General features: G+C 40.3%; 2 protein-coding genes across 3 annotated transcripts in view; both read left to right on the forward strand.

Annotated features, from left to right (window-relative positions):
• Positions 1-1,813: 1,813 nt before the first annotated feature.
• On the forward strand, positions 1,814-7,435 carry lsm1 (LSM1, U6 small nuclear RNA associated). The gene is made up of 4 exons (XM_034691620.1): positions 1,814-1,970; positions 2,116-2,184; positions 2,383-2,498; positions 6,783-7,435. Exons 1-4 carry the CDS (start codon positions 1,925-1,927, stop codon positions 6,951-6,953), a joined length of 402 nt encoding a protein of 133 aa, XP_034547511.1. The 5' UTR covers positions 1,814-1,924; the 3' UTR covers positions 6,954-7,435.
• A 1,977-nt stretch (positions 7,436-9,412) lies between these two features.
• grk5l (G protein-coupled receptor kinase 5 like) overlaps positions 9,413-27,241 on the forward strand; it is a 33,527-nt gene continuing 15,698 nt past the window's right edge. Inside the window, exons 1-3 of one of the 2 annotated variants that reach the window (XM_034691618.1) lie at positions 9,413-9,901; positions 26,662-26,757; positions 26,883-26,995. In XM_034691618.1, the coding sequence (XP_034547509.1) occupies positions 9,850-9,901; positions 26,662-26,757; positions 26,883-26,995 (261 nt within the window). In that variant the 5' untranslated portion in view covers positions 9,413-9,849. Of the gene's footprint in view, positions 9,902-9,990; positions 10,049-26,661; positions 26,758-26,882; positions 26,996-27,241 lie in introns of those variants that run through there. The other variant, XM_034691619.1, reaches the window with a different exon arrangement.

Consider the following 27,241-nt stretch of genomic DNA (forward strand, 5'->3'; position numbering starts at 1 on the left):
CAACCGTGTATCATTTAGACAAGATCTCAATGGTTTAGTTACTTTCCACTGTGTTCCTGTTAATGATATACATTGCCTCAAATGACTGAGGTATCAAAAGTATTGATATTTTGATTTGAGAATCGATTTTAGAGAATAAAGATCTGGTATCGGAAGTATCGATATTTGAATATCGATCCACACATCACTAGTTGCCAACTGTCTCGTATTAGCCGGGACATCCCCTACATTGGGCTAAATTGGTTTGTTTCACACGGGACCACTGGAATTGTCCTGTATATTGACTATTAATTCAATTCAATTCAATTTGCTTTATTGGAATGAACAAAGACATGTTGTTGCCAAAGCCATTTTTATATTTTGTAATACAGCAGACTGCACTCTGAATATCCTAGATCAGATAAAATGGCAGTGGCAGATCATGTGCCAAACACACCGCCTGTCATCCAATCACAGGGCCCCTCAAATGCGCCAAGTCTTGCATAAAAAGTATGGTGAGGATTTTGGCTGTTTCTGAAACCGCCTGCTACATACTACTTACTAATGTGGTAGGCAGTAGGTATTGCCTACTACATACTGCGTTTGAATTTAGTATGTAGTATGACTGTTCTGTTCGCTCTGTGTTGCAGTACGCTGGGCCAGACGTCACTAGATTTCCAGTTTCAGAAAGTGGAAGTAAACAACGGCGAGAAACTGCTTCTTTAGCATCCATTCATGATTTAAAAAGTTAGGAAGTGGTTTATATGTAATTTAATAACCTTCACAACACCCCCAAAACAGATTTCCTCCTGTCAAAAAAGAAGGAAAAAGAAAAAGCAGAACGAGCGCTGTGCGTTATGGGAAACAGTACGTGAGGGAGACTGGTCCGATGCATACTGTGAAAGTTCCCCGAATCAGTAGACATCCGGGGAGTTTTGGCTTACTGCAGATTTTGCTCTTGTTCACATACTGCTTACTACATACTGAATTTTGGTATGTACTGCTAGTATAGTAGGCAGTTTCGGAAACAGCCATAGTCTCTGATGGCCATTAAATGGTCAGACTCAAGAAACAGATGCAGCACAGAGCTGATCAAAAATGAACTTCAAATATCTGCGAACTGTGATTTGTCATGTAAGGACTTCTCTCTGGCTATGCAAAAGGACAAAAGACTGCTTGAGTCAATCAAGAGCAGCAAAAAGTATCCATGGAAAAAGTACATTTGAATAGTCATACTCCTCTTTTGCATTTTTCTTTTGCCTGTTTTTTGATGTAAAGAGCCAGATTGTGGTTTCTTTGAGGTGTATTCATATAAGGTTACATAATGGTACAGTAAGCATTGAAGGGAATATACACACTTTCTGCATTTCCAGTTGAATCAGAATATGAGTATACGCTGAATTCACACATCATGCTCACACCACCATGGCACCGTGCATCTGTCCCTTATTTAGTAGTGAGAAAGTTGGTAGCCCTACAAATACCATCTACGAGTACAACATTTTTGCGGCGTTTTAGATTGACTGAAGTATTCAGTTAAGGACATTTTATGGGGAAAAAAGCACAAGAGTTGCTCATTTGTGACCAGTGACTGTCATTAATAGATACGATCTTTGGTGTCGCATGTGCGTCAGTGGACGCTATTGGCCAATAAGCAAAACGTCATTAAACAGCATACAATTTTAATATTTATAATTGCCTCAGAAACAATATATTGTTTGGTGCTATAGTTATTAAAAATATATAGTATTAAATTAACGTTCATAAAAAAATATAGTGGTAAGGGAAATTGTATTGCGGCGCATCAAGGGTTAATCGTGTACAGGAAGTTTCTCCCAGGCGTGTATAAAGACGCTTCCTGTGCTCTCAAAGGAAACACACTTTGAAACATTCATGGCTTGACGTCGAATTAAAATACACAAAGCAAATAAACAGCAACCCCAAGATGAACTACGTGCCAGGGACGGCAAGCCTTATTGACGACATCGACAGTGAGTATGAAAGTAGCTCCGAGTGCTGCATAGAAAGAGGAGGTTTTGTGAATGTCGTTTCATGATGTAGCATGGTGTCTGATACACACTGGATAATCTGGTTCATACTGTAAGTAAACGTGCTTGTTTTGATTGTGTCCTGCAGAGAAGCACCTGGTGCTGCTCCGAGATGGAAGGACGCTAATCGGTTACCTAAGGAGCATTGATCAGTTTGGTAATATTATTGAATTATTCTCACTGCTTTTTACTCCTGAAGGATGCAGAACACTAGCATAGGCTAATAAATGCTGATTTACTCAATTAAGGCTAAATACAATTCACCAATGATCCCACAGTGTTTTTATTTCTGTTCATTTATTGTATTCCACATCACTGGATTTAATTTCTCCAACCTGTTTCCCCTTCTTTCTAGCCAACTTAGTTTTCCATCAGACTGTTGAGCGCATCCATGTGGGGAAAAAATTTGGTGACATCCCTAGAGGAATATTCATCGTGAGAGGAGAGAATGTGGTACTGCTTGGAGAGATAGTAAGTGGGAATGTTTCCTTTTATTTTTAATGAATATGTAGATGAGATTGGGTTTTAGTATCACAAGATTATTTGTACTACAGTAAATATAAGACACTGTCATTATTCACATCATGTCACGAGAGTATCAATAAATCTGCTGATGTTTAAAATACAGAATCAAATTTCCATATTAATCTTAGAACACTATAGCTAAAATTAGTAACACCATCACCAGCGCTGGGTAATTTTTACCTGATAGATAATATACCAAATAAAAAGTAAATCAAAATATGACAATGACAAATTAGAGTAGTGTTATTTTATTTTCAACTGTGTCATGTCTAACAAAATGAAAAAAAAATGTATCATGGGGGGACCCTAGAAAAATGCTCCCAAATTACTGAAAAATTTGGAATTCAGGACCAAAAATTCCTAAAACAAAAAATGATGAAACTGGAAACTTGGTGTTCAGTCCACCCATTCCTGGGACATTTAGACTTCCCTGGTGAAGCACGGTCTCCTTGGCACACAAACAGCTGCAGGAGAGGGAAACAAAAAAGGGTGTAAATCACCCGAACAGGTGCCTGTAGGAAAAAGCGGGTTTTGGAATAGGGAAACGCCAAGCGGCAACCTCCGGTCTAAAAATATTGTCCAATGCAGAAGTGTTAAAAGCTGCAGTTCATCGAGGATCCGCTTGAGGCTGGCTCCGGAAGTACCGGAAGTCACATACACATGAATGGGAAAAAGACGATCTTTACAACAGAAATAAACATATTTACTGTCTGGTACAAAAGACGAGTGTAGTCTGAATGGCTCATTTCTCGATGTGCTCTCACTGTGAGGTGGGTGAATTTTTTTCTAACGTGGAAATTTCGAAGATATTGATATTACTAGTCTTCCAATGAGAGGCACAGCTGCCTGTAGGAACACTGAAGCTGTTGGCAAGGAGGCTCAAACTCCGCCTCCTTTACGTCACACTGGCTCGACAGCAGCGATATGGCTCCCGCCGACGATTGGTCTCAAAACAGCACTTCAGAAACAGATGGGTGACGTCACAGATACTACGTCCATATTATATACTGTCTATGGGAAACACTCACACCTTCAAAGACGATACTGAAGCTACCTAGCAACCTATGACACTCAGACAAACGCAACATAATGAAAATCATGTTAATGTGTTTGCTCGGGTGAAAATCACCCGGCGATGGTGTTCTAGGGTTAAGACGTCTGTATTTTTTAAACAAGTATGTACCCCAAGGTTTCAGGTCAATGAAAGATGGGATTCAGAGTGGTTTTACATACAGCCACCTACGTGTTTGGTGAAAGCTGGTGTTTATTTATTATTTTAAAAAAAATTATCTGCAGAGTTTTTATGTTTATTTATTTTTATTGGCATTCAAAGGCTTTTACAATAAACATATAAAATACATTTATAAGTGCCTTTTTAAATTTTGTCCTCAACAATGCGCAGTTGATAAAAATAAATTGACAAATCCTGTTTACCTAAGATGGTGTCAAATACAGGTAGAGATATTAGAAAAACTAAAAGCAGCATAAACATATTTGCTGATCTGTCAAACAGACAACCTTACATATAGCAGTGACCCCACTTGTGACTCCAGTTTTAACATTAAAGAAGTCCAGAGGATAACAAAAAAAGAACAGGAGACAGAAATACACATATGTACACATACAAGCAAGCATATCCAAAATTAACAAATTAAGACCAAAGAAAAAACACAAACACCTTAAGTTAAACTAAATTAAAATAAATGAAAAAGAGAAGAAAATAAAGAAATAAAATGATAAAGCCCACGTTGCCACATCCTACCACACTGCTTTCATTCCACATTAATTTCATTTTGCTTTAATTTGGAATATCTGAAAATGTAGTTCTTTGGATATATTTAAGAAAGGGGAGCTGGCTGGTGTTAAGACAGGAATCACAGAGGAAAGCTAAAACTTTGACAAGTTACTCATTTATTTGCTATCTTAAATCATTGTTGATTAAATGCAGGCTAAGGAGCTTACAGTCTTTGCAAAACATCAAGAGTATTTGTAACTGACACATCCATGAAACTTGTTTTCGTCACTTTGATGCAAATGTGAATATTTATGTCTGTGTGTGAATTTGTGCAAAGGCACCTTACACTAGTTATGTTTGCACTAATGGGACACTGTTGATTCTTTTGAATCTGCACACGGTGTAAACATTACCCATGAACCCAGGTATGATAACTCACCCCATATTAGGCCCAATTTCTATGTCCACCCTCAAGCACTCACTGACTTTTAGGTGTGTTCCCACAAAGTCAAATCATCAAGTGGGTGAGGGATCTCTCACAGACTTTTTTAGTTCTTTTATGCCTCCTTTCCATAAGTGGGCATTTTTGCAGACTTAGTGCAGGGAATCACCCAGAGTTCATAGCATTGTGACGTGAAACAGGGAATTCCCAGGGGAAGCAGGGAGCGCCGTAACATGAAATAAAAAAAGAGTCGGTAAAAAAGAAGCATGAAATTTGCAATGAAATTTAAGTTAGCCTGTAAGTGTAAATAAAGAAAACAGCCTTAATGTATTTATCTTCACACGTGTATATGGTATAATATATATATTTATAGTTATATAGCCTGTTTATATATTTTAAATTGTGTGGTTAAGCAGTCTGTACAGTATCTGAACTGGATCACATGACAATCAGGCAGTCTGTCCCTTAAGCGCCTTGAATTTGAGAAAAGTAAAAAATTGTGCAATAAAAATTCATAATATTGCTAAGGTGAGCTGTTGACGTCATGCAGGTTACATGAGACGTCTCAAAGTGCTGTCCCATTCCCAGTTCTACAGTTTGAGCCCTCAAAGCCTCTTGCCCTCAATCACTTTCCAGCTGACGTCAATTAAGTCAAGGGGGGCCTAGGGTTCAGGGCTTAGGGAGGACATTGAGATTGGGCCATAGTCTCTTCAGGTCATCATAGCCCTGACCTGAAGACACATGGACTCCACTAGACCTCTAAAGGTGTGTTGTGCTATGTGGCACCAAGACATCAGCAGCAGATTCTTTAAATCATATAAGCGTTGAAGTGGGACCTCCGTGGATTGGACTTGGTTGTCCAGAGCATCCTGCAGATGTTCACTTGGATTGAGATCCAGGGAATTTAGAGACAAAGTGGACACAATCTTGTTCCATCAGGCCACCTTCATCCATTGCTTCATGGTCCAATACTGATGCTCAAAGGCCCATTGTGAGTGATTTGGATGGTGGAAAGGGATCAGCATGGACCATGCACAACAAACTGCAATGCACTCTGAGTTCTGACACCTTTCCATCAAAACTGGTGTTCACTTTTTTCAATGATTTGGGCTCCAGTAGCTCTTTTGTTGGCTCAGCCTTTGTTACCCACACACATCACTGAGTCTGTCACAGTTTATTCTTTCCTTGGATCCCTTTTGGTACATTCTGACCACTGCAGACAGGGTACACCACACACGAGCTGTGGTTTGGAGAAGCTCTGACCTGGTCATCTCGCAGTCACAATTTGGCCCCAATGAAAGTCCCTCATATCCTTACCCTTGCCCATTTTTCCTTCTTCCAGCACATCAACTTTGTGACAAAATGTTCACTTTCAGCCTAACATAACTCACTCAGTGACCTGCCAATGTGAAGAGATAATCAGTGCTATTATTCACTACACCTGTCAGTGGTCATAATGTTATATCTGATCAGTCTCAGCACTCGTTATCAGTGATGAATGGATGCATAGAAGGAAATAGACTCTAGAGCAGGGTCTGTTTTGAAACCATTTTTATCTCAACAAAAACACATAGCATTAATTCACTGTTTAGATTCATGCTCCAGAAAATGTCAATGTATTTTGCAGCAGCATTACTATTACACTGAGTCATCTTTTCAGTATGTGTTTTTTTAATATTTTTCATCACCCAGTTTGAATTCTTTCCTTATCAGCACAAAGAATAGAATCGGATTAAGTCTGTGTTCAAGATTGGAATTTTTGGTTACATCCAGTCATATCACTTGTGACGAGTCAGTATTCACAGGAAAATGTCTGCATCTTGTATGTGTGCAAAAACCTTTTGCCAACACTCACTCTCTACACTGAGTGGCTGCTAAAGCTGCAAACACTAGATAGAGTTGATCAACAGTGAAGCAGTTACAGCAAAGTAATAAAAAAAGGACAAACTAGCTCCTTTGGTGACATATTAAAGTTTGTTTCAACTGTTTATTAACATGCATGATATTGGAGATTGGTTTAAGTCAGTGACAGATAATGATTCTGTCTCTGCAGGATGTGGATAAGCCCTGCGATGCTCTCCTGCAGCAGGTTTCCATTGAAGAGATCCTAGAGGAGCAACGGTTGGAGCAGCAAGCCAAACAGGAGACAGAGAAAGTGAAAATGCAGGTGCTGAAGGACCGAGGCCTCTCCATCCCCAAAGCTGACAACTTAGACGAATACTAACACCGTGAGGCCTCAGTTTGCAATGGACTGGGATGCTTCATGTTGAATTTGAGTTTGAGAGAGCATGAGTTTGTTTTATTTGTTTTATTTTTTTATGAGTAAAAGGCTGCATCATGCTGGGCCTGTATACTGTAATATACTGTATGACTTTTATTTGAACTTCCTGGGGAAAAATAATATGAAAGCTGCTCTCAGTTCTGCAGATAATGACAGCGAAAAGAAAGGAAATCATGTGTTTGTATGAGATCAATCAACTTAGCATTTATTTTACAGCAGCACTTTCTTCTGTGTCACTGACACGGTTGGTATTTTTATTTGGGGATATGTGAGCCTGCTATTGAAAATAACTTCTTGCTATGCTCCATTAAAGAGTTTAGTTTTTCATTATGGAAGGGCGTCCACTACCTGACAGCTGTGTGTTGTTTACATGAGTTTATGTTGGATGCTTACTAAGACATTAAAGGCTGGAATATTTGGTTAAATTAGGGTCCATAGCTGCTGGAGCCCTTTTGCTCCATGTGACATCAATCGCTTGACTCGTGCATTTGTTATGGCACCTGTGATAAAAGTGTATAACATTTGGATGATTGTGATGATGGTGGTTTGGGCAGAGCATCAAGACTACCTTATGTCCTGTTCATAAAGAAAGTAGCTCGTCCGGAGAAATCGATTCTATCTGCATCATCAGTCAGTAACAAGCAGATCGTTAATGATTTGGCTGGATACAGCGAGTTAATATTAAACAGCTGCTTCAACAGGCACCCTGTGACTCTTCCGCCCTTTACACCGTCTGCAGCAGCAGCAGCGAGGCCTGCTGGGTGGTGCTGAACTCTTAAACGAGTTATCATGGTACCACGTGAACCAGCCATCAGCCCACATTTAATGTATGTATGACTTTTTTCCCTTACTGTGACCACTGTACAGCAACCTGCAAACGGAAAACGTTTCTCGAAAAATGTCAAGCTTTGTACAGGAACAGAAGTAAGACATCCGGGAAAGTTTCAAAGTAAAACTAATTATTAGACAAACAAGTAACAAAAGTTCACAATGAAACCGGTAGGTGGTAGTTGTAAAGTATGGATTTCGAGTCAACTACATACATACACTAATACAACTATTTTGTTTTTCAATTATGTCAATGACATCTAAATAGGGGAAATAAAATGTCTAAATCTTTTGGGTAGCTACTTGCAAAAATAAATCACTGGAAATAAAATTTCCCTGGAGATGAGCCTCCATTCAAAGCATAATTCGTCATTAATCACTGGTTGGAGATCTTAGGGAGGACCATATTTCTCAGGTGCCACCAACAAAGAAAGGGAGAAACTTGAGGGCACATCAACATGAAGAGGTCGGTAAAGATTTAACTCAAAGTGGCACTGATTTACGCAAGTAATCAATATCAATGTATCGGCAACCTTACTCATATGTGGACACTGAACAGTTCATCAGGTAGACATGCCACCATGGGCGACTTTACTGTCACTCCAAATGAAACAAACAACACAATTGGATTGAGTTTCTATGTTGTGTTGTTTGTGTCATTTTACTCTGATTTTGATGCTGCATGGCTTGTACCATGGGCAGGTCTGTTGCAAAATATATTTTTAATCTTAGTTGGACTTCAACGTTAACTAAACGTTAAATACATTATTAATAATTCAATGCTAAGGTAATTTTCTTACTTAACTATAATTTATGTATTTCTGTTGACATTAAAGAGAAAAATTGATAACCAACATGGCGTTCACAAACGGGTTTCACAAACCTTCATTTATAGACTCTAATACACCGAGGCACACCCTCACAGGTGTTCTTAATTGTTCCAGCTGATTGGACCTCCACGCGGCCGGTGTTGGATAAATCCATGCTGAGTTATGATGGAGTCACTGAAAAGTCCTTCTTGTAAGATCATCAAGAAGGCGTCGTTTGCATGCATAGGATTTCTCTTTGTGGGTGTATTGCCTATCTCCCAGTCGTGTTGTATTTGTTTTTAGCATTAGTATTACCCTTGTAGTTGTTTTTGTGTCTTATATTTGTCTATTAGCTTTATGTCCCATATTGAAGCTCTTTGAACATGTATTTTTGTTCTGCATCTGTCATTTGAATAACTTCTGAGGCTTTGCTTTGGAAAACCCAGGGCCCCAAAGCCCTCGAGAGGCTCCCTGGGAGACCTGCTCTGCAATCAGGTGAAAAGTGTAGGAAAGTGCGTAACGACTGTAATTTTACCGAAGTTGTCTGTCCCGTATACTGAGAGGGTTCAGAAGACAATTTCCTATTAATTCAAACGCTTATGTGTAAGTATATTTGTGAAACAAAGCGCAAGAGGGCATTGCAGGTATAAAAGCTGGTATCGTGCTTTTATTTTGATAAAATGTCAGCTTCACTTCTGGTAGAGTTTTGTGTGTCTCTCGCTTGACGCAGCTGTGACTGAGAGGCCCAACCCATTTTGATTACGCACCAACCGGGGAGGGGGGCGCGCTGAAGTCCTCTCTGGTGCGCTCAGCCAACCCCTGCTGCTGTAATGTAAAGCTGGTAGTATCCTGGTGTTCCACTGAAAATAATCCGTTGTAAGGACCCAGTTTGAAGACATCGCTACCTGTGACTTGAAGGTTTTCCAACATTGGAGGGATTCCGCAGCCAAATTACGCATGGAATGGTTTTGGGGGGATTGGAGTAGAAATGCAGCACCGCACTTCCAGCCCACAACAAGAACCATGCCCAGCTTACATTGCAAGACAACCTATGACATCCTGTTTTATCCTCTAAGACTTTGATATGAGTGAAATTATCTCGGATACCGACGAGGAGTGAAGAGAAAACAGAACAAGCCAAAGGACGTTGCTTTTGCTGCCGGCGCTTGTGTATCGAAAACCTCTGCATTTAGGATTTTTTGATGGAGCTGGAGAATATAGTAGCCAACACTGTACTGCTAAAAGCAAGAGAGGGTAAGTTGACACATAAATGAGATAATAGTGAAACAGTAAGTGGGCCTGGCTTTATCATATTTTGCTCTTAATATGCAGAAAAGGTGGGAATAATCGAAATGATGACGGCAGTAGGTAGCCTACGGACTGTACTCCTCAGCACGGCAGGTAAATCCTACATATGCAAGAGAAAGGAGGCTTCTGCAATATTAATGTCACCATGGACACGTCTCATTGAGTGTGATTCATCAGGTGATGAAATTAAACCTTAAATCAATCCCATGTATCATTAAATCCTCGCTGATTGTGTCAGATCAGACGCGTTTTTCCCACATATGTAAGAGGTGGTGGGGGGATCTGCCTCCCACATCCGCTTTCGCTGTCTGTGCAAATGAATGCACTCTTTCGCAACATTATACATGCTGAGGCACACACTGAGGCAGGGAATAACTCTTTTCACAGAGGGAATACATGAGTGTAGGCTGGCTGGCATTTACACGGTGATCTGATGACGTGACTTGGGTTGAAGTCAATGTAAGAGGCCTGGACACAGAGAGAGACTCTGCTGTCAGTGTATAAACGGTCCTGTGTCTGAAAGGCCAGATGCGGATGGACTGTATAGTCAGAAATACAGAGCTGTGTAGTGCATAGTGCAGGTGAACATGGTGCAGTTTGGCGCCATGGTTGTTTCCCTTATGGTCTCTTCGGGGTCCCTAAACCAGTTTTGGGCAACGTTTAGTTAAAAAAAAAATTGACATCTGAAACCCCCTTCCTTGGAAATCTGTCCACTTGACAAGTCTCTGTTTCCCAGGATAAATTATTTAATTTTCTACAAGCATTAATTTCAAGTGACTCAGTTTTATGAGTTAAAAGTGCAAACACTTTTGATAGCAGGGAGTGTGTGTGGTTTCATGTGGCAACCATCTCTGTGGAATTGCAGAATGACGCAGGAGAAGACTGGCAGCTCCTACTATTGATCTCACAATGATGACATACTATAAAAAATAGGCTGCAGAGAGGGAGTTTAATGGGAACTAATGGAATAATCAAGTGAACCAAGAAGCCGACATGCTGTCAAACCCCAAACGAAGGATACACCCGCCTGCAGGTCAATCTGGACGCTTGTTTTATGCGAACAGAGCACGACCAGGCTGCCTGTATTAAGCCTCATGAATTAATAAGAGCAGCTAATGACCCATGACAGATCTTGCTTGTCCCAGCTGCTCTGTTGGTGCTCATCCAGACCCTGCACTGACTGTGTGTGGGAGAGAGAGGGGCCTTTTACAGTTTCACATAAAGGATGAGATGGTTCTTTGAGTTAATGTCTGAAGCACGACTTTCTAGTCAGCCTGATCAAGGGCCCTGCAAACACAGCCACAAGAGAGAGCGGATCAGCAGTCGAGTTGTAGTACCGCACGCGTTAGAACATGTTACAGGTTGTTGTGAGGCTGTTACTCGTGTCCTTTGAACCGACTGAATCATGAAATTTTATCTTGGAGGCCTTGTACCAAAGCTTGTGCAGATATCTCTGTGCTGCATCTCACTCACAGTTATGGCTGAGTGCTGTACAGGAGCTCATTTTAGGTCAAGTGTACCAGGCAACAGGCAGGGAATGTGAATGGAGCAAATTAAGAGTGTTTATTCCTGTTTGTTTATGTGAGTGTGTCTCAAGCTGGAGCTGAGGCAAGAGGGAAGCATCCTCTTTCTAAACGCTCCCAAAACGCACAACAGGAAGGCCCAGTTTACACCAAGATCTTTGCCGTGTTTGGCGCCAGCATCCTCACACGCACCAGATCAGACCAGTGAGTTTCAGTGAATGATACACAAAAAGAGCTAATTATCTTCAAGCCAAGGCACAAACCAACCTCATATCACCCCATATTATCTCATGTCAGGAATGGCACAAGTTCACACATTTAAAAAAAAAAAAAAAAAGTAGTATGTGAAGGAGGCTTTGGAAAAACAAAAGCACTGGTTTAACTTCGCTATTTGAGAGTGGTAAAATGAAACCTCTGAAATGCTCCCAGTATAAAACTAAGACGGACACTATCTGTTTCTGTACTTCCTCATATTTTGCAGAATATTAAACTGCATTATACTGCCTTTAAAAATAGAAAAAAGGAAACAACAATATACCTAAAATAGATAATATAACTTTGAGCCCATTTGTAGTTGAGTCAGACTGAGGAATGTCTTTGCTTCTCTGAATCTGCTCCATCATTCGTGATGTTTGCTGGTTCACTTTCTTCATGTGGCTACAAGTTCGCCCTGTTGGGTGTAAACTTCACATACGCTTAGAGCATTTTCTGTGCAGTCGAGTTTTACTCTTCAGATTCTTTTCGTTTTGATTTGTGTCTTTAGTTGTGTCTGTGCTATGTTGTTCTTGATATGCAATAATAGATACACCAAGTGGTCATCTTTTTAATGCTCACTTACTTTTAGTTTATATTGAAATTGCTCTTGATGTTGCAGGGTGTCTGAATAACTTCTAAAGAAGAATAATCAATAGTTTTCCCGAAAACATGTTTAAATTGTTTGCAGTATGAGTTTAAAATTGTTAGATACGGTGACCTGAAGAAGTAAGAGAGTTTTGTTTTCCACATCTCTGTGAAGAGTGGTCAGACACTGCTGTTTTTTTTTATTACCACTCGTGGAAACTAGTTATTGATTGAAAGAACCAAGAGATGGAGATTATCAGATTAGATGTCAGTGGATCAAAAAGGATTGGCAGCCAACATGCTGTTTCAAGGTAATCATAGAGTGGAAAATATCAATCATTTTGATTTACATAGAAAAATAGAAGCAGCTCTGATCATATTGAACCATATCCTCATGTGACCGCTATCTTACATAAAGCCAAATGGTATTATACACTTTCAGTCAGATGCAGCCCATAAGCTATTTAATCAAATTGATCGTTACATAACAAACTGAGTGGGCTCCTGCCATCCAAGCTCCATCTTCCTGTGGAGCTGCTCTGTGCTCTCTGCGGAAGATACTTTATGGATGATGAGTATGCGGTGAAATGAAACACCCCAATCTCCTGCGTGGTCATCTGAGTATCATCTGACAGCTCTAAAGTCCTGTTAGCCGTGTCCCAGCAGCAGGAAATGCCGGTAATCAATCAGTCAATCAGTCTTCATTTATGCAGCACCAATTCATAATCAATGTTATCTCAAGATGCTTTACAAAAAGAGCAGGTCCAGACCGTACTTTGTTATGTTATTAACATCCTGAATTCCCCCCTTGGGGATGAATAAATTCTATTCTATTCTATTCTATTCTATTCTATTCTAACAAAGACCCAACATCAAGATAGGATAAGACTAAGTCTTATCTCTGTGTAGAGTACAAGCTCTGCGGTCATAATGATTTTTGTCAGCTGAGGAAATTGGGGGTCACAGCAGATCAAGAAGTTCCACTAACTTATCCAAGCCTGAAGTGTTTTTTTGATTCAGTAGTATCTGTTTAAATTGGCCCTTATAATGTTAGCTGACTTATGGATAGAGTGAGTGAGCATGTGTAATAGCAGGGCGTTCTGTAGATTTCAGTGTGTTAGCAGATGAGGGGTGTGGGGGTGAATTCCTTTGTTTAAGTGTAACCTGAACCCAGCCGCTATGACGAGAGCAACATCAGTGCAGTAGACCCTGAGCTTGTTCAGTGTGTGTGTGTGTGTGTGTGCATGCATGCGTGTGTGTGTGTGTGTGTGTGTGTGTGTGTGTGTGTGTGTGTGTGTGTGTGTGTGTGTGTGTGTGTGTGTGTGTGTGTGTGTGTGTGTGTGTGTGTGTGTGTGTGTGTGTGTGTGTGTGTGTGTGTCTAACTGCCTCCCCATTCACAACTCTATCTGGCAGCAGTCGCAGATTCCAAGCCAGGCGAGCGAACGTCATCGGCTGTCGAAGTGAATGAGAGTAAGGGGGAAAAACTGCATCGCTGCATCCAGATGCCTTTCTTGAATTGCGGTACCAGAGCCGGGGTATTTAGTTTGGGCTACTAGCCTAAATTCCACTCTGATGCCTGCTGGCTCTCTTTTGGCCTGCCGTGTTTTTGCAGGTTGTAGTTGCGCAAGTTAAGAAAACATGAAAAAGTCCCTCCTGTCACATTTAGGTATCATTTCAGTACAAGAAAGTGCTTCATATAGTTCAACCAGGACGCTAAAAATTATACTAACCCTGCAAGACATCAGCGTAAAAGGACTAGAGTGGTGATGTGTGAGTTCTTTTCAAGGAAAAACAGGACAGAAATGCTGATTGGAAGATAAGAACATGGCCTTTTTCCATTGGTCACAACAAAAACTTTACATATTTTATTAAATGAAGAGCAGACTTGATAAAAGACTGATGCCAGACGATCAAGGCTGTGAAGCTCGACAGTGACTCATGTAGTTTCGTTTTTGCCTAAGGAGGATTTCTTTTGGTCAAAGCTTTTTCACTTTTTGTTAGCAGCTGTAGCAATTTGTGAATTAAGCAATTGGTCAATTAAAAAAAAAAAGATAACAGGCATAAGGTATTCGTCAGCACAAGCGGTTTGTTTCGGCTCTGGCTGCACACAGTGCCTCCTGATGGGGGGGGGGTTCTTTATCATGTGATGCCACTGCAAGTCTCAGCAAGTCAGGGGAGCTGCTGTGGATAGGAGTATAACATAATTTAAGTTAAATGAGCTTGGAAACCTGTTTGAATCTGCTTAACACACTACAAAGGTTTTTTGATGTTCTGCCTGATCCTCCACCTGTCAGCTTATGGTAATGTCAGTATGAGTTTTATACAGCAGAGCCTTTGATTCTGTTGTCGCACACAAACTTTATCTCACACTTTCAGTCAAAAAAAAACATGAACCTGGAGTGCACCTCCCTCCGGACCCCTCTGAAAGGATGGTGCCATGACATAATGCCGTAGGACTGTTAAGACTATTGTTAGGCAAAAAGCCTTGCTTGAAGCAAGTAAAATACTCTAGAGGGAAACAAGTCTGTCATCTCCTCACTGGGTCCTTTGAAAGGGAAAGGGGCAACGGGTAGATAAGAGAGCCTGCAAACTACTACTGAGCTGTTTGAGACCACTCCTCACAAATCTCATATTTTATTCAGAGGGGATTCACTTTTGTTTATTTTGTTATACAGCAGCTTCAGCATCCCGTTATGTTTGGTATTGTCGAATATTTCATCCTATAGAAATTCACATATATATATTCATAGCAAGCCATGCCTTGTTCAGGTTCACAGAGTTGATAGCATGTCTCTCACTCTAGTATTTAAATGAAGGTTATTACAAACAAAATAAACAAGTTTAAAAAAAAATTTGATTTAGAGAAGATTTTATTGATTAAAAAATGATTTATTAATACAGCTACAAAACATCATCCCTCAAATTCCATGGTTGGCAGCCTTCTATAGCAACCATACTCTAACCAGCCCAATAGCAGACCAATCTAACACTGGACTTGACATTTTCTGAAATGTAATTCAAAATTGAAATATTAGCCTGCTTTTTTCTGTTATAATCAAATCAAACAAAAGGGTAAAGTCCAAACATTGGCGTTTTTGATTATTTTGACCTGAAGCTTTAAAAGAGGTCTGTGTTAGTAAGCAGTGGTGCACTGATTGGTTGGCCAGACTTCTCCATGTAGCCGGTTACATGCATTCACATAGCGCATCACAGACCCACAGTCAAATACCTGGTGTCACAGTGGAAGCAATCAAATTCGGCAGCATGTTGTCGGTGTAGGAGTTATACTCAGTGAAAGAAGAGGACACAAAGCTTTCAATTTGCAATACTTGTAAATGCGACTGGTGCTAATGTTGGCTATCTTCCATGAGCAATGAAAAAAACAAAGCTGCGCTGGATGAAAGGCAGTTTTCAGGGATGTAGGCTTCAGAAATTCCCCCGCAAGACAGCACCTGAGCTCAAGATACTCAATCCCGAGTAGGCAATATTTCTCCAATGTCGTAATGCCCGAGTTATTTTATGTCCTGCCAAGACACATGCGGCCTACTGTAAGCAGATTCCACAACATCAGTGGGTTTTACAACGGGCATCTGGACAACTTATGTGAGCTTGATGTAAATGCTGAGCTTGAATGTCAGTGTTGAACAGAGACTTTCAGAAACACTAAGTCCTTCGACACTGTAAAGATTGGTATCTGCAGGTTAGACTTTACAAAATCTGCAATCGGGATCAGCTGAGAAAAATGCAATAGGTGCACCCCTATTAGGCAATATTAAATATATCCGCCATGTCCTTTCCCCATTTAGAATCCTAACAGAGACTAACATTTCCACAGCTTCAAGGGTGAGAGGTGAAACGTGCCAAAGCGGATTGATTTGCTTTGATTTGTCAATGTGTTCGGTTTGTCCCTGGCAACACTTTTATGTTGAGTAATAACCGACCAATGCCATGGGGGTATTGGCCAATCCGAATCAAGTGGTTAACACAGCGAGGAATTAAAATACATTGATGTATGACATAATTAGCCCAAAGTTATCCTTTGTACATTAGGTACATCATTTACTGCCCAGTTTGTTGATTCGTAGGCCTTGTTTACCCAAGAATAGCACCATTAAAAATGGAAGTCTTCAATCTGTGTTTTGAAAAAAAATCCATGTTCACATTACATCGCAAAAATGACTGAAAACGCTGGAGTATGCATGCCAGATCAGTGATTGGAGGTATGAATTTGGATTGAAACACCACCGAAGAAAACACCATGCACCTGGGCATAAAGCTGTTCTTCACAAACACATTAACTTGCCTTTGTACACCTGTGCAAATGGAGCTGTGACATCACCATTTTTAACCTATCCCTTATTGATGATTTACATGGCAACAGAAGGGGTTGTGTTTCCAAAAAATGTCACTCTGGAACCCATTTTCAAAACTTTGTATTTTCAGTCCCCCAAAATGCTATTTCCATGTAAATGAACGGCCAAAACGCATCAATAGTTTACAGTTCTCTATTGAAAACAGATCTGTTTAAACAGAGCCTTAAACTACAGTGAATTCAGGATGATCCAGATGATGTCAGCCATCTTAGTTGTTTATAGATATCCCCAATATAAGATAAATGGTTGTTTGTTGTCTTACATGAATCAGGCCGTGTGAAACTTGTCTGCACAAGGAGGTCTTTCCCAATTTCAAAACAAACTCAAGTTTGGACATCCTGAAAACCTCTGTGTTTAATATTTCATTTCAGCATTATTTAAACTATTACATGAATCACTTTTATGAACTACATTTATTATATATTTATATATTAGATATTTGTCTTCTAAACAACTGAAATCACATATTCAGCACCAGTCCAGTGTTGTGGGTATGTTAGCACCCTGATGTAAGCAAGTACAGTCTATACAAGAGTTGCTATCACGGGCTAAATTCAGAAGGTGAGAATTTCAGATCCTCATACTACCTGAAAAATATGTAAGACTGTACTCAGAAAAAAAAAATTTAAGTCTTCCTTTTGCGGTTTACTCATCTATCCAGATGTTTCTACATGGAAATATTCCACTGAATTAATCTATAATAAACAATATAGCTCCACATCAACAATGTGGATTATTTTGGTTGAAGTAAGCTCTCACAATTCTCCTGGACCAATTCTTTTTTTTATTTGAAGTAACCTCACAGAGTAACTTTTATTTGTAGTTTACTTTAAGTTAAAATATAGACAGATGTTTCCATGTCAGCTGTCCTTCTATGTGAATCCTTCAAAATAAAATGATTTTTTTACTTGATTCCCCATCTGCTATCAGCAGTCATACATGGAGACATAAACCAAAGAAAAAGCACAGATACCGATTTCTCCATCAAAAACACGCCACAAGGCTTTGCTGTGTTTTGAGTGGGAGTGTGACTCATTTTTTCTTGAGTGGAAAAATTCAGCTCTCTGGCTCTTACTATCTCTATTGTTATTGCTGCCTCTACCCACACATACAGTATACATAACCCAGCTGGATGCAACAAGTTCACGCCTGTTCTCTGGAGGTTGTCGAGTGGAATTCTGGGATATATAGGAGATAATTATCTAAGGCAGAAGTAGACAAGGTGGGCTGACGGAAAGTGGAAGCAGAAAAATGTGAATTTTAAACGACTGTCAGTGAAGTACTTCAGGAATGCAGCAGGGAGATCAACTTCTCTTTTTTCCCCATGTCAGACATAAGGGTGATTACTTAAGCAGCCTTTGTTGTCTTGATGCACTTTAAGGCCTGAGATGTGCGCTCTGTGCTGTACCTTGCTGCCATGTCTTTTTTAATGGAACATATAATGAATATTTGATGTGCATTAATCTTTGAATAATCTATAGCGTGTATTATAAAGCTTCCTCCCAAATGTCTGCAGCTGTATAGGAGCTCAGTGATTGACTGCTTAACTTTAATATAGTCAAACTCTTGTACACGTATGCTACATAGTCAGATATTATAGGGCTAAATAAAGCTCATAAAATGCTAATTTATTAAAATATAAGGAACACGCTTCACTTTATTCAAAGCGCCCGACAGGAGTTATTTGTACTTTATAAAACAGACTGAATTTATCACTGATGTCTCTGACCTTTAAGGTAAACAAGACCTGAAATAGAAACAAAATACTTAACAGTAGTTTCAGTGCTGTCTTTTCATCAAAAAACAGTAAAACTCACATACAAGGTAGATTCAGAGATTAAAGGCACCACTTTGTCCACAGGGGGCGCCAAGCTCGACAAAAACTTAAAGTACCTCACAGGAGCTTTAAGCAACATACTGAGTGCTGTTGTACTGAATATCTGCACAGCTGTGATACGATCTGTGGCCCCGTCTTGGAGATAACCACAGTATGCTAAAATTCAGATAGGATGATATTACATGTGACATTTCTCCTCTACAATATCTCTGACAACAAAGTAACTGAATTTTTAGCAAACATAACAAGGAACAAAAATGTGAATGAAACGTGAAATCTGAAACCTGAGTTGAACTGGACTGGACTCTTAGTACCTTTTGTAAGTACACACTTAAACCACAGTCCTGTCAGCTTATTTAATCTTAATTTAAATGAAATCCAATTTATGGTGCTTAATGAAATAACAGTCGGAAGACATTGCTTTGGTTGCCTTTGTGTTTAGGAGGCACCAGCTGGATCAGCCTACAGAATTCAGAACACCTGAGATGGAGTTTTACTGAAAGTGTAAAATCAGTGATGTATCAGCACTCATAGAAAGTTTCTAGTACAGTTGAATAATTGATTGGAAGTAGCTGTATTACAATAATATTAAATTGAGAATATATTTCGATATATAGGCTGATTATGGGAAACCTGGATTTGACAATTGCTGAGATTTTGAGAGAAAATTATTTCATTGTCTACTTAATTTCAAACAGCAGTGTCTGATCCTTGTGGCTTGCTTCAAAATATCAACTATAGGCCATAAAGTACAGCAAAATGATCCTCAGTGTGCTGCCAGAATGCCCCAGAAAACCAGACAAACGGGGAAAAGCTGAAACAGCAGCTTTCTCTCAGCACTTCAGTTACTTTAAAATCCTAGTGAAGTAAATTTTTTTTCTTTTGAGGGATGTTGCCGTAACAGGGACAAAAGAACATGGAATGTCAACATGGGAGCAAGACGTGGAACAAACAGCTCCATGAATAGTGTGTGTGTGCTTGAGTGTGTTTGAGGATAGAAGGAAATGGAGCCCAGCCAGAAAGCACAGACTCAGCTTGATTGGGGCAATGTAATCACTTTGAACCTATTTACTGGATGGGTTTTTGTGCTGCATGTGTGTACATGTTCAATACAATCTACCATACAGCGCACTATGTGCTCCATCAGCCTGATATGTTGGAGCTCTTGTTTTCATTGGGTGCACTTTCACCCGTGTTTGCTCACTTGTGACGTAACTGCAGAGTTTCACTGTGAGCGAGAAGATATATAATCATCCCTCACAGAGATTTAGGATTACGTTGCCATAATATTCAGCCTATCAAAATATTTATGGAGGAGAACAAACACACCAACACTGTGTCAGAGTGTAGGAGGCGCCTATTATAGCGAGCTTCATGTGGACTATGTCCTCCTGGATCTTTATGGATGAGCAAACAGCGTGTATTACCCAGGGTGCCCTGCGTAAGTGTATGTGTGTGTGTGTGTGTGTGTGTGTGTGTGTGTGTGTGTGTGTGTGTGTGTGTGTGTGTGTGTGTGTGTGTGTGTGTGTGTGTGTGTGTGTGTGTGTGTGTGCTTGTGTGGTGCTTTGATCACAGCCTGGTGGGTTATATAATTTGAGTCTATTGAATATTGTCCTCCTCACATTCCATATTTAATGTATTTATAAAACAGGAAACTTGTGGCACATGACAGGAAATGTACCCTGCCTCCTGCTGCCATTAAGAGACTTCATCCCTTGCATGCTTGTGTCTGTCTGCACACCGTTGTTCATTTATGAAGAGACAGAGATACTCTAGCGACGACTGTCTCAGCTCTCCAGCTCTGAGGTCATGGACCGGTTTGACCACCTCAGTTTGTATCAACACATTGCTCCTGCCCTTTGGCTGGTTGCTATTAATATCCGTAATGTTTACAGGGACATAAAGGCAGTAAAACAGAGGCATACGTGTGCTTATCCATAAAGCTTTGTATTAAATCATCTTAAAGCAACATGGATTTACATCTTAGGTTAATCTAAAAACCACACATGTTGCTTTTCATGCTACAAACAGCCATATTATCTAGGTTTCAGATGTTCTTGTGAACCAGCACCCTCTCAACTACCATCAATACAGCAGATAACATCTCCTTTTTTAATATCTATGACTGATTTTAAGTTTATGACCCCTCATTAAGTGCTTTAACATGTGACACCCCCCCTAGCACAGCAGCTTTAAGAATAGTCGAGTGTTGCCAGGTAGGAGGCGTACGTCGCAGATGTTTGCTTTGAGTATGTTAGCAGATGTTACAGCCGGGTCCTCACATTATTATAGCCGAGATAAAGAAAACGTGGATGGAGAGGCTCCTGCGGGATGGTAATAAGGCAGCTGGACAGAGGCAGCGACATGACATCATGGTGGAACAGGGCAACAAAGAGCTTCTTCCTGCTATAGTCCTCCCCTTCTGCTCAGGTCTGGGCAGCGTTTCCCCGTGACTTCCTGTGGCACAGAGACCACACACAAACACACGTTTGCTACAAAGCAAACCTCAGAGCTTACCCCTAAATGTTCTCACCATAACAAGTTTCTCACAGGTAGGTAAAGCATTACACCATGTGTGAATAAGCCTCAAGTGTGTTTATATTCCTGAATTAAGAAACTTTTACAGAACTTCCTTCAGTGCCATGGATTGGAGTGAATTCCCTTCTACATTGATATCTTATGAGCTGGAAAAAATAAAATATATTCATTTTAAGTTAATTATCTTCTAACTTCAATCACCTCTACATCCCTGAGTGTATTTCTGTATTTAAAAGTTACATGCAAACATTGGACTTGACATACAGCACAATCTTGAAACAGTTTGATTTATTTCCAAACATCCCCACTTCTTTCTTTGTTATTCTGCAAGAGATAAGTATCTTCTCTAGATGCTTCTTACTATGAATCAGGACTTAGCCATTAAGAATGAGTCCACAGAGAGACAGGAAGAGGATGTTTTGATGAGAGCGCCAATGCAAACTTCTTGTCTTTGCTTAGTAGTCTCATTATTGTGTATTTGCAGCCCATTTTTTTGCATAAACAGGAACACTGGCCCATACCTGCAGCTCTGATGCAAATAATTTCCAAATATTGAAGAGTGCAACATTGTGGAAGAGAAGGAAGAGAAGAACAAAAGCATTTGTATCATTGTCTGGGTTGTTTGTGATGATACCTGACTGACCACCATGGTGTGACTCAACCACAAGGCTGACATTTAACACATCAGACAAAAGAGGTGATTTGAGAATGAGCCAGGGTTGGGTAATAATGAAGGCATAATCATTTGTTTGTGAACAGGGATGACATTTTATGTTGGCGCAGGGAGGGGGATGAGTCTGAAGAGTCACAGAATTCAACCAAAGAAATCTCATTTTTTGCAGTGTGTAGGTGTAGACAATAGCACACTGCCGGCGCTCACATCTCGCTCTGCTGCAGATGTTGTAGTTACAGATACACAGCGTGAAATCCAGGATGTGGTTTCGGCTGGTTGTCCACAGCAGATTAGTAAGCATGTTTGTAGTGACAGTGTAAGTGGAGGTGTTCGAAACCACAGAGACAATGTTTTTGTGTGTGAGTGTGTCAGCTACCTACTGGTGGAAGGCTTGAACTCTTCTGTGTGTCAACACTTTGTGAATATAACCTCACAGCTAAGCAGGGACATTTCTGAATGTGTGGATGGACAGGCCCTGCAGAACAGCCCTGAGTTGGTTAAATTGAGCATGAGGACATTACTAGAGAGAGGTCACAGCAGAACAGTTTGCACTCTCTCACACACACACACACACACACACACACACACACACACACACACACACACACACACACACACACACACACACAAACACATACACACACACACACACACACACACACACACACATACACACAGAGGTTTGGGATGCCCATAACTCCCTGGTGCCACGCCAGACGGATGTCGTTCCCCCTTGACCTTATTTTTGCTTCACTTGACATGCCTTGATGATGTCAGAGCCGCTAAGCAGAAACATAAATAAAGGGCGGCGATCACACCACCCTCATGGAACAAATTAGACTGACAAGTTCCTGTGTGCAGCGTACTCCTCTGTGCAGCACATACTTGAACTCATGTGTAAGTGACAAACCTTCAGAGACAGAGAACCACTAATAGAGAAATAAAAACATGGAAGAGCGAGGACAAGAAGTCATGAGCAACATTTATGAGGGGTTTTATACTTTAGGCTACCACAATTTGTTGAAGAGGAACCCGGAGTTACAGATCTGACATGAAACAAAACTCCCCCAGCTTCATACCACGACTTAAAAAAACTGCTTCCTTTTATGTTGATATTTACAATCCTTATATAAACTTCCCCTCAGCCTTGTTAGTTACATCCCGCCAGAATATTTCCCCCATAGTTCAGCAAGCAGATATACAACAGCCGACGGCCACTAACAATGCTACACAGAATGCGTTTTGAGGTCACAGTGATCAGAGACGTCAAAAGACACTGAAGCCAGATAGGAAATGTCTCGTTACGTCCAGATGGACGAGTCTTTTGTATGAAGATTAATAATGTATGCATAACATTTGCATGTTTGTCAAAGCGGCTGGGTGTGCTCGAGTATGGATGTTCAGGTCTTTGCAGCCAACAGGCCTCTGCTGTTACTCATATTCCTGCCTGGAATCAGTCCTAATGTTTATTGCAGCTGGACAAATCAAATATACTGACATGGCTACTGGCTACAGATTGCTGAGCACTGTGGATGTTTTAATCCACACATAGTGGAGACACACTGACATTTAAAGTTTTATTCCTCATGTTAAGTCTTGTATATTTTTACAAATTGGGGTCCCCTAATTAAACACAATATTCACTGGCTGAGAGGTAGAAAAAGAGTAAAGGGGGTCGTGGGGTGAAAAACTGGACAAAAAGACAGAAAAAAAGATGGTGAATTAGTGCATAATTGAGCAACCTTATGTAATGGCCATAACTTTGCTTCAGTGATCAAAAAGCCAAATAGAAACCCACTGACCTATAGCAATGTTCTTTAGAACTGGTAAATTTCAACCTTATGCAACCCTAAAACAAAAAGGGTTGATTTGCCTGAAGTGGCAAATGAGGTCAGTCATTGGCTGGCATCAGTTTAGTCGCAATGATGTAGGTGATGATGACAAAATTCTCAGAAGAGTAAAAAAAACAGGCTTGATTACAGGAAACAAAGTCAGAGGGGAAGGTGATGGGAGGGGAGAAGAGTTACAAGAAGCCGGAAGGGGGAGATGAGGATTTCAAGAAAATGAAAAATAAATACACTTAGAGAGCAGTGAGAAGGAAAGAAAACAGGCACAGAGAGAAAATAGAGGAGCTACATTATTTGTGGATGTCTCAGCATTGTGTAGAAGTTGAATGCCTGGGTGGGGCAACAAAGTTTGGTACAATTATTTGACATGAAGTTGACCCCCAACAGGAAATGTGTGCCATTTGGTGGGCGCTTTAATCCACAAACGCCTCACAGTAGCTTCATTTTTAGCATGGTGGCCCCCCGAGGAATGACCTTTTGCACCCGCTGTGCTTTTTGGCAGACGTCATGTTTGTATTAAAGGAGATTAAAATATTAGACCACACAGCCACACACTGATGTTTTGTTGTGGGGACAAAGTTAAAATATTAACAGTTTTTAGAGAACAGCTGGTGCTTAAATAAGAAGTGTGACTCTTAATAGCTTGTTTGGTCTACAGTAATGTTGATGAGGAGCAGGTGCTGGAGTTAATTATTCTCTTAGGGGATATTTTGACTTGAGTTATTAATACATTTATGCTTTGAGTTTGTCTGTGGTGATATGGTGACCACTTGGTGTGTCAGCTGTGTGATGTCCTTCATCCAAAATCATACCTGAAGAAAATATTTAAACTTACTAAAAACCAGAAAACTAATTTTTGTCAATTTGGTTTATCAAAAATGTAAAGAATGACTTTAAAAGTGTGTCTGCTGTGGAGAGAGCTGTGGCTGCTAGCATACCTGGCTAAGCATTAGAGCCACAGAACACATAATTAGCATCTCTGTGCGTACTGTGTTTTATGAACTTCACATTAAACCGACTGCAAAACGTATTACCCAGCAGACCTGAAGGTTTGCAGAGCTTTTAGTTTGCATACTTTGTCCTGAGTAAAAAGCAATGTTGGAAAAAAAAATAACAAAAATGTTAGCTTTCGGTTGCTTGCTGAAGTGTTTGCTACGATTAAAGTCTAACAGGTGTTACAGTCTTTGCCTGGTACATATCTTAAGCCCCCAGTATTTTTTGTATCATGAGGTCATGGACAATATCTAGCCATCTCATGTACAATTATTACCTTTTTAAAAAAAATGTGTCTGGTCTAAGGCTTAAAAACTAAAGCTGGTGTGTTAGCCAACTAAAAGAGTTAGCAAAGATTTGCAACCTGTTAAAAACCTGTTTATGTCAGTTGCCATTATAAGGTATCATTGCCGGCTGGCTACTCTGTCTGCCTTGGTCACAGGGTCGGATGAGCAGGAGACTACTGACCATGGGAAGTGCATGGTCAGTAGTCTTAGGTGTTTACAACAGCAGTTTTTGAAAGCAGTCTGTGGCTTCAGCTTAAAAATGTTGTTCTCATATATGGTGACCCCTTGCTCAATAACCAGGTATTTAAAATAAGCTCTGTTATTTTACTCATAGGATGTAACATTCTCAAAGTTACATGCTGCGTTTTTACATGAGCATACATTAATTAAAAAAATTCAACATTACATTAAATAGACAAAAAAACACTTATAAGCACACATGAAAACACATTCACAAAAAATGTGAATTACTGCTGACTCATGTGTCATTCACATTAGTGACAAAATTGCAAAAGTAAAGAACAAAACAGCAAAGGTTATGAAACTTTGGCACAGTCAGCACATCCATCGAGGCTAATGTCCAAATGTTCACCACAAGAAAGAGTTGGCTGATGGCCAAACCAATGGTCTTTGAAAATGAAAAAAATCCCCCTAAATTCATTATAAATCACAATCACTTTGATGCGGCTGCTAAACCCTAACCCTTTGTCATAGTGTCATAAGGAATGATAAATAAGGTCTGAAATGAATGATGTCTCTCACAGCAAAACTTGATCTTTTCTGACTTATATCTTTACTTTCTGGAAGTTTCTTGAAGCATGATGTTATTCTGAAATAAAGATCAATTTCAGAGCAGAGTGGTCGAGAACGAGGCAGAGATGGAGGAGGATTGATGGGAGAACTGTTAAAGCTTTCACTCAGAGGCGCCAGCATGACGTAGTGCCTCTTGCATTCCTGAGTTATTACTTAAAGATGTCTGCTCATCATTGCTTCTCTCGCTCTCATGCTCTCAATGTTGCCTCTCACACCGGGCGAGCCGCTTGCGGCATATTTCCACCGCAGAGAGCGGTTAAAGGAAATCCCTGTCAGTTCATTAGAGCAGTTCTCGCAATTTAAGAAAGAAAAACTGAGACAAACATGACGTACAGCTCAGCAACCCCGAAGGATTAAAAACACTGAAATAAGTTTTATTGGCCGTGTTACGTCCTTAGAGGTTGTAGTGATTTGAACCTCCTTTAGATTTGATGTAAAATAAGGTGAGATGGATTAAATCATGTGAGGTAAGTTTTGTTCTTGCTATGTTGCTGCAGGAAGCTGATGCATGATTATTCAGTGCTGAGGAATCCAGTCTGGCAAAGTCCCGGGTTTTGATGGGAATCGAGCCGGTTAGAATAGGCTTTCTGTCTGTGTGGATACAAACACACACACACACACACACACACACACACACACACACACACACACACACACACACACACACACACACACACACACACACACACACACACACACACACACTGTTCCACATTTAGAAAAGCTTCTGAGTGAGGAGGAAAGTAAGAAGAGAGAGGAGAGATTTTTACAGAGGAAGTGAGACGTAATCTATGAATTATATATACACATTGAGACTATGATTTCATTCGGGGGGAGCCCACACACAACCCCCCTCTTTCTCCCTGTGCTTTCCACCATTAGGCCTCCATTTCCTCCTCTCTGATGAAAATAAACTCTGACAACTTTATTTGGTTCTTTCATTACAGCATTTTCACCCTCTTGATTTTCCCTTTTGCCACAGGTGGAGGAGGAAAGCGTAAAGGGAGGAGCAAGAAATGGAAGGAGATCCTTCGCTTCCCCCATATAAGCCAGTGCACTGAGCTTGGAAACAGCACAGGTACTTGTGTTTTCGTGATCACCTGTTTGTCTGCTGATGCGTCAAATAGTTTGTGCTTTAAATTGCGTGTTTGTTTGATAGTTTGTGCTTTAAATTGTGTGTGTTTGTGTGTTTTATTTCTGCAGACAGGGACTATGTCAGCATCTGTGAGAAACAGCCTATTGGACGGCTTCTCTTTCGTCTTTACTGTGAGACAAAAATTATACTGCAACGATGCATCCAGCTGCTGGACGCAATGGTACATGGTACTCACACACACACCAACACAACTGTTAATCTTTTACAAGACGTTTGTTGTTAGGTATCTCAGAGCATTAAGCAGAATAAACACTATGTTTCCTTGTAAAAGCTACCGTATTATATCATACTATCATGGCTACAAAGCATTTTATTCTTAATAGATGGTTCACGAGCATTTCAGGAAAGTAGGCCTGTCAAGCTTTGGATTTCCCTGCTTGCGTACTGCACAGAGTTCAGAGTGTAG

Source organism: Notolabrus celidotus, chromosome 9, assembly GCF_009762535.1.
Source record: "Notolabrus celidotus isolate fNotCel1 chromosome 9, fNotCel1.pri, whole genome shotgun sequence".
Lineage (NCBI taxonomy): Eukaryota > Metazoa > Chordata > Actinopteri > Labriformes > Labridae > Notolabrus > Notolabrus celidotus.

Coding starts and splice junctions, on each gene's coding strand:
- lsm1 (XM_034691620.1), top strand. CDS start 1,925: ATGAACTACGTGCCAGGGACGGCAAGCCTTATTGACGACATCGACA. Junction 2,185..2,382: donor AAGGAGCATTGATCAGTTTG/GTAATATTATTG, acceptor CCTTCTTTCTAG/CCAACTTAGTTTTCCATCAG. Junction 2,499..6,782: donor TGGTACTGCTTGGAGAGATA/GTAAGTGGGAAT, acceptor CTGTCTCTGCAG/GATGTGGATAAGCCCTGCGA.